The sequence below is a fragment of the Juglans regia genome, chromosome 4, assembly GCF_001411555.2.
Source record: "Juglans regia cultivar Chandler chromosome 4, Walnut 2.0, whole genome shotgun sequence".
In the NCBI taxonomy this organism is placed as follows: Eukaryota; Viridiplantae; Streptophyta; class Magnoliopsida; order Fagales; family Juglandaceae; genus Juglans; species Juglans regia.
Window position 1 is genome coordinate 29,770,766 of NC_049904.1, and position 7,522 is coordinate 29,778,287.

The window sequence follows — 7,522 nt, forward strand, 5'->3', positions numbered from 1 at the left end:
CAATGAACTTTGAATGAGATTTGATCTTGAGAGTGGTGGTGGATTTGTGTTTGTCCAAAAGAGATTCACAAGGTGAGGAATAGGTTTCTCTCTTTGGCTCTTGAAACACTTAGGGTTTTGCTCTATTTTTCCACACCACAGAACAGAACAGAAATGATCTGTTCTATTTATAGTCCCAGCAAGTCACGGCGCTCAAAACATGAATTATTAGGTTGTCTTGAACATTGGCTCGAGCGAAAGTCGAGCGCACGTTATCTTCTGAAACCGCTCGAGCGAGGTGTCGAGCGAAGGTCGAGCGCACGTCTCTGGATGAGTTCTGCTCGCGCGCAACATCGAGCGCACATCGAGCGAACCACTCTGGATGGGTTCCGCTCGAGCGCCACGTCGAGCGCACATCGAGCGAACCACTCTGGATGGGTTCTGCTCGAGCGCCACGTCAAGCTCACCTCGAGCGAACCACTATGTCTGGGTTCTGCTCGAGCGCTGGGTCGAGCGCACATCGAGCGAACCACTCTGGAAGGTTCCGCTCGAGCGCCAGGTCGAGCGCCCATCGAGCGAACCTCTCTGGAAGGTTCTGCTCGAGCGCCAGTCGAGCCATGTTGAGCACACTTCAATATTTTTCATGTAACACTGCATCAACACTTGTTACAACTCAACTTTACATAGGTTTTCACAAGAATATGCCAATTAACTAATTTTTCCCTCAACAGACTGTAATTAACATTTTGATGTGCTAATAAGTAGATGCGGTCATGTTTGATTTTTCTTATAGTTATTTTCAATTTTGTGATTGTAGATGGCATATTTGGAGCAATGATGAAGGTAATACAATATCAGTTCCTTTCTTTCTTGTTTATTCCAACTATTGTTTCAAATGTTTTCTTTAGAGAACCACTTAGCTTTCGATCTTTCCAATGGCATACAGGTCAGTTTGATTAATGATGGACCAGTCACTATGCAGCTGGACTCACAATCCCCAAAGTGAGTACTACTTACCTAAATGAGCTTAGCAGCTGCATTTGATTCACTTCTCCTCATTGTACTGATTACTTTTTTAATTACAATTACTTAACTTGAAGAGTTGGAACCATTACAGGTATTCAAATGATGCAGTAGAAGAATCATAATGACAGATTATTCCTAAATTGTGTTTCTTAGTTTTCTTATATGCTGCAGTACTTGGCAAGTAGTTTAGCAGGGTGTAAGACATGATTTCTTAATTATAAGCTCTTCATCTGTTGCTGTGATCTCTCTCTCTCTCTCTCTCTCTCTCTAAATCTTAGTCAATCCATTTTATTTGGGTGATGATTGATGAAATTGATGCCAAAAAAGAGGAGTATATGTTAGGGAATTGATACACGGGGATAAAAAAACACAGGGTTGGTACATTATAAAAGCTAGCACGTAAGCTTGACGGACCAAAAATATGTACAGGGGGGAAGAAAACAGTAAAAAGAATGAGAGAACTTCTTGAACTTGTGTTCTTACAAAATGGGCAATGTAATGAAGGCGGCAAGCCCCATGAAAATATGCTTGCTGATAATTCAGGTTGTCCGCAGCACGGCATCCTTCAGGAGCCAAATGTTCCATGCTCCTATGACATTGTGGAGAGGATTGTTGCCGCTGTAAACAGTGCTTCTTTTCCAAATGACAAAACCTCCATGTTCCTACACCATGCCAATTAATTAACACGAAGCATGGTACTGAAAAAGTCCACATTTGTCGACGTATTACACTCAAGATGCTGTCATGCATGGACAGCAGACCCTTTTGATATCTATGAACAAAAATGATTTGATTGAAGGGAGATATGTAATCCTCGTGATATCCTCAGTTTCCTGATGTTCATGTTTAAGGTGTTGGGCTCCCATATTTGTTTGATGATCCCACTACCCAAATGTGATAAAACAGGAAGTATTCCCAAACCAATTTTTTGTAATAATTGAAAAGGATATAAAAATTGGGATTCCAGTAATATTCAATAACTACGGTCAAATCGCAATAGGTCTGAATGTGTATGCCCGACATCATGTAACATGCCTGTCTTAAAGGCCGAGGTTTAATTACTCAATGCTTACTTATCAGATAACCACATTACCATAGGACATAAGGAGAAACTCATGCAAAAGAGAACAAGCAAAAGTAAGTTAAAACCGCTGAATGCTGATGAGTGATGAGCTTACTCGTCTACTCTTCTCAAACTATTGAAAGCAGAGATCATATTCTCGCATATCTCCACAAGAGGGTTGTCTCTCACATCTTCCTTGGAATCTGGGTCACCTAGAGCAGGACATTTTCCGGATGAGAGAAACAAATGAGCCTGAAAGAGTGAAACATAAATAGATAGATAAATATGATAGAGGTTACTACTGAATGAAGATACAATTGATCAATATTTCAAAACAGGGAAATTGCAAGGCAAGGAAATTAGCTGTCAGCATGGTGAGGCAAGTATCAAGGCATAAGGCATAAACCTTGCTATATATATATATATATATATCGTGGTATTATGTCAAGAGATACGAAAAAATCAATCATATAAACATATGCTGTAATGACATATATGACAAATAATGACTCATGCAGTAAAACAGTGTACATCAGAGCTAATAGGCTAATAGGCCACAGCTTCGAGAATCAAGGAACGGAAAAAAATAGAAGAGTAACGAACATCACTCAAGATTAATCATTATCTACTTACTACGTTACCAGATATTGTTTGAAAAACAAAAAGAATCACCTTAAAAGCATGTGCTAAGAGCAACTGAATTACTTCAATGCCAATCTTTTTTATGATGCTTTTTGTACTTGTAGTACTAGAAAAGCACTTCAAGGCTCCACTTAATGTTGCATCATCCGTAGACCCATTTGATCTCCGAGTGCGAACAGGAGGCTGGTGAAAATGAAATATAATTAACCTATGAAGATATTTTATAGTGGGAGATACTTGCTGTATTGCAGCCATAATTACGTCAAAGACTTAAGGACGATATAAGGTTGAACACCTTAGATATAAATCTTTGGGACAATTGAAATCATGGAACAATAATCTGACTACTTACCTTAGATGTGTATTTCCAGATATACTGCAAGATTATTTCCAGCTTCCATTTAGGGTCATTGAAGACCTGCAAAACATCCTCATTGTTGACACAAACATGGAAAAAGATCTAGGTCTTCTTAATCACCAGAAACTAAGGAAGCATGGGCCTTTTACAAACTCAAAGCAAATACTAAATATGCAGTAAATGAATACCTGGAGAAATGGGCAAAGAATCTCATCATTGTAAGTTAGTTCATCTAGAATTAACTCTATCAGCGGGGTTCTGCACCAGATTGCAGTAACACATTCATCTATCAACAAACATATAAAACAAACACGTGCACAGTGCACTGCATGACGCCCGCAGACACAAATGCATGCCAAAACTTTCACCATATAAGAAACTTAACCTCACACCATCAGCTCTGGTAGTATAACCTTGCATATCGGCTTCCTTCTTCGACATATCAAGCTCCATAATCTAAAAGGTTGACAATATTAGAGCTCATGATGAAACTGGTTCAAACTGCTCTAAACGAAATGATAATGAGGAAATTACCAGTGTCAGAAGTTTCTGCATTGCAATGCAAGTATTATTTCCTATTTCAGGCAAAGCAACTGCCACAGCAGGATCACAATTATCAGATGGCTTTACCACAGAAGTCTCTAGATACGTTGGATCATTACTGAATGTAGATTGGATTTGATACAATCCACACATAACAGTCAAGCAATCCCTCACTAAGACTTTGTAGTTTAATTTTCTTGACCCCTGCAAAGAAATCTAGTTTGAACATCCTCACATTATTTCAATTAAACAAGAAATAGTGCCCCCAAGGAACTTGGCATTAGGAAGTTAAATCCGAGAGCAAGCAAGACAACACGAGCCATGATATAAAAATCACTTGATGACTATGTATTAATAATGGAAGAGATAAAATCCCCTAATGTTCATGTCTTGAAGGACAAGAGTATACCAGAACCATGTTGAGCAAAGATTCCCTCAGAAGGGTCCAGTTCATAGTTTCTGCAGTACAAAAATTAGCTGCATAAACCGTCCAAAGATGAAAGGCATAAAAACAATGATATCAGCTTACCTCCACTTTTACGAGGTAGCATATCTCCTTCTAAAACATTCAAAAGATACTGGAACACCAACATGCTCCCCAAGGACTGCAAAAAGAATAAGAATGAATTAAGAACGGAGGAAAGTTGTGCAAAAGCAAAATGATAAACTATTGGCTTTGAATAGCAATAACCTAGCAGATATTAAAAAATTCAATGAAAGAAGAGCATTTTCTTTTTTTGGTAAGTAGAACAGCATAAAACACTTAAAACACTTACAGCAGATATTAAAAAAAAACAAAAAATCTTTTACTTAAAAAAAATAATTTTGCAGGTTTTGTATTGGGGATGGAGGTGCTATAAGTATACTCTAAGCAGACAAGGAATTACAGGTCAAGAAATCTAAATCAAAAGATAATATCAGGTCGAGAAATCTAAAAGCAATATGGGGAGCTAAACTTGTTCGGCTTCTCCATAATCAATTATGAACAAATACTTGACGCCCTTCCAAAAAACTCAGAAAATATATATACCAACCTTGGTGTCTAATGTTTTAAAATTTGCATCACGAGCCACTTTGGCAAGGTCTTGTATCAGAAGATGAAAACCCTGAGGTTGGCAAAGACAATGAAATGAAAAGCTGAATTGCAATCAAGTTCAACAAATCAAACCCACTAGAGAATATATAGAGTAGAACTGAGAAATCATCCATCACTCTGCGCCTATGTTCTATGAAGCCCTCTAGCTTCCTCCTCGCATGGAAAAAGTCTATGCACTTATATAACGCAAAAACCTGCTATAAAATTAAATGGAAGCATGCCTTTGATATTCATTAGTAATTTACTGCTAGACACTAAGGCCCCATTTGGATGTTGAGATGGTCTCCTCTCATCCCATCTCATCTCATCTCAACTCAACATCCAAACACCACTCAAACACAAATTTTAACTTTTTCATCTAATCATTATCTAATCATTACAATTTTTCCAAACTTTCAAACAAAACACAAAAAATAATTCAACTTTTTCAAATCACAAAACAAAAATTATATTATAACAATATTTTAACTTTACAATATTTTTATTCATTTTTTTCTCTCCTTTCCCAAAACTCCAAAAAACATCTTAACTCAAATCATTTTACTACTATTTACAAACCATTTTACTATTATTCACAGATTTTTCATCTCAACTAATCTCATCTCAACATCCAAAGATTCCAAACAAGGCCTAAAGTGTGGTTTAGAACTTCCTTTGGCAGGTGATTTGACCCCTTAAGTTAAAATTACATAAAATATAAAAGAAAAACAAATTAAAGGAAGCATTTAGACAGAGCCAAGAACAACGGATAGTACTCACAGAAGAGTCAAATGGTCCACCCAAGTTTTTGTCAGCCACTTCCTTCTCACTACTACTAGTACCTAAGTCAGCAACAAATGGCAACCAAGCCTAAAAGCAAACGGAAAAGGAGATTGATTATCTAGCAAGATGTTTAAATTGAAGCAGCATATGTGTTATACCAAAAGGATGAGGAAACACATTAAGTAGTCATATCTATATCCTACCTCTTTAACCAGGACAAGTTCAAGTGGAGCACTAGAGGATGATTTGGATCTATCTGAACTTGATAAATACAGCCGAGGGTATCGCTGCATTGAAAAATAAAATTACATCAGAATAGAATAATTGGGCACCTGCAAATGTAAATTTAAACTGAATTAAATTAAAGGGGTCGATTAAACACCTTATCTAATTCATTCAAAAGCTGGAAACTTGGCATAATCAGTTCTAAAGATTTGCCAACCCTTAAGATCCGGAACACCGCTGCACACATTTTGCTTCACAACCAAATTCGTACAAAAAATAAGTGATCATTTAGATAAAGACGAACATAACACACTAATCTGTGGTTTTCTTTTCCTGAAAATAAGTTACAAATTTCCATTCACATTGATTGGCATATTTGCAAGTAAATATACAATATCCTTACCATAAAAAAGAGGAGATGATGGTTAGTGCTATAAGGCTTCTTAGATTAGTAAACTGAGAAAAAAAATAAAGATGATAACTAACACGCGTGGGCAGACAGAGACAATTACTTAGTTGGGGGTATTCCACTTTCTGGAACAATCGATGCAGCGCGAACAGCTTCCAGAAAAGCAATCCCTATGCATCAATCAACATAATGAAGAGACATAAAATGTATGAAGTGTAGGAAAAGTTCAGAAATTCAAATTCCAATTTAAGAATCTCCTATAAGAATATCCACACTGTTTATCAGCAGTTCCAGTTGCGTTCGACCTTCCATTTTCCGGGAACCAGAACGACAAAAAAGTAAAATCTAAAACTTTCACTTCCCTTTTATTTTCCTGCGGTTATTCAGGAAACCAAACAGAGAATAAATAAGCAAAGAGCAAATCAAATAAATAACGTACTATCATCGTTGGCGTCCCGAGTCTCTTTAGTCTCAGAGGCGTCGAGAATAGCCAAGATGTTCTCTTCGATTCCGCCTCTGCCGATAGAATTCTCCATCTCCCACTTATCTGTCCGATGGAAAAAAGAGATATCAAGCCCTAAAATTAGTTCTCCATAGTAGCACAGCAAATACAGATGAAAATGGCGGAAATATTAATTAATTAATTAATTGTTTTATTTTCCCGCCAAATTCGAGAACCCTCTAAAACTGATTACTGCTAACTCCACAAAACAATTATACAGAACAGTCTCTTAAATGAACGTGATTTTATTTGATCTTATTTTATAATAAAAATAATTTTATAATTTGATAAATCATAATAAATCATATTAATTTATAAAATTATTTATATATAATTTGATTAAAATATTTTTCAAAGCTAAAAGGATAGTGCCAAAAACACTTCTAGATAGCCCCATTTTTTACAAAAAACTTGTAAGCTCATGCATTTGAGATTTATACTTATCATTATTTGTACGGATGAGTACCAACTTAGTTCGAGTCCAATTCTTCTAAATCCGACTCCAACTTCGATTGCGTAAATTTTGATCCGATTGTGACTTATCGGAGTATAATTGAATTTGGACTTTTAACTTTGAATTTCTTTTTTTTAGTTTTATATTTAATCTATTTAAAAAATAATTTTTTTTAGGCTTTTAAATATCAATTTTTTGAAAAAATTAAAACTAAATCATTCACAATTAATTTACCTCTATATTAATATCTAACTTATTTTTATATTGTATTGTCTAATTATATTTTATCATACTATAATATTACATATTATTTTTAATGTATAATTACATGTTATTATACTAATGTCTAACTTATTTATAACTTAATTATATACTAGACTTTCTAGTATCTAATTACATGTTATTATATTTTAGTAAATTAGTATATGTTATTAACTTATTATACTATACTTATTTAAATACT

At 35.5% G+C, this 7,522-nt stretch overlaps 1 protein-coding gene and 1 long non-coding RNA gene across 3 annotated transcripts; one reads left to right on the forward strand and one right to left on the reverse strand.

The window, feature by feature from the left end:
* Positions 1-655: 655 nt before the first annotated feature.
* LOC118348243 lies at positions 656-1,247 on the forward strand. Its single transcript, XR_004801323.1, has 3 exons — positions 656-822; positions 926-981; positions 1,097-1,247. It is a non-coding gene; the product is annotated as an uncharacterized LOC118348243 (long non-coding RNA).
* A 44-nt stretch (positions 1,248-1,291) lies between these two features.
* Positions 1,292-6,727, reverse strand: LOC118348242 (negative regulator of systemic acquired resistance SNI1-like). 2 transcript variants are annotated; one of them, XM_035689368.1, is made up of 15 exons: positions 6,543-6,727; positions 6,207-6,273; positions 5,852-5,945; positions 5,673-5,756; positions 5,467-5,556; positions 4,646-4,717; positions 4,141-4,216; positions 4,021-4,070; positions 3,603-3,827; positions 3,454-3,524; positions 3,257-3,326; positions 3,063-3,128; positions 2,741-2,893; positions 2,184-2,320; positions 1,292-1,667 (listed from the first exon to the last, which is right to left on the reverse strand). In XM_035689368.1, exons 1-15 carry the CDS (start codon positions 6,637-6,639, stop codon positions 1,595-1,597), a joined length of 1,425 nt encoding a protein of 474 aa, XP_035545261.1. In that variant the 5' UTR covers positions 6,640-6,727; the 3' UTR covers positions 1,292-1,594. The 2 variants fall into 2 exon arrangements, with proteins under 2 accessions (XP_035545261.1, XP_035545262.1); XM_035689369.1 differs by having other exon boundaries at positions 3,603-3,815; positions 6,543-6,726.
* Positions 6,728-7,522: the final 795 nt, after the last annotated feature.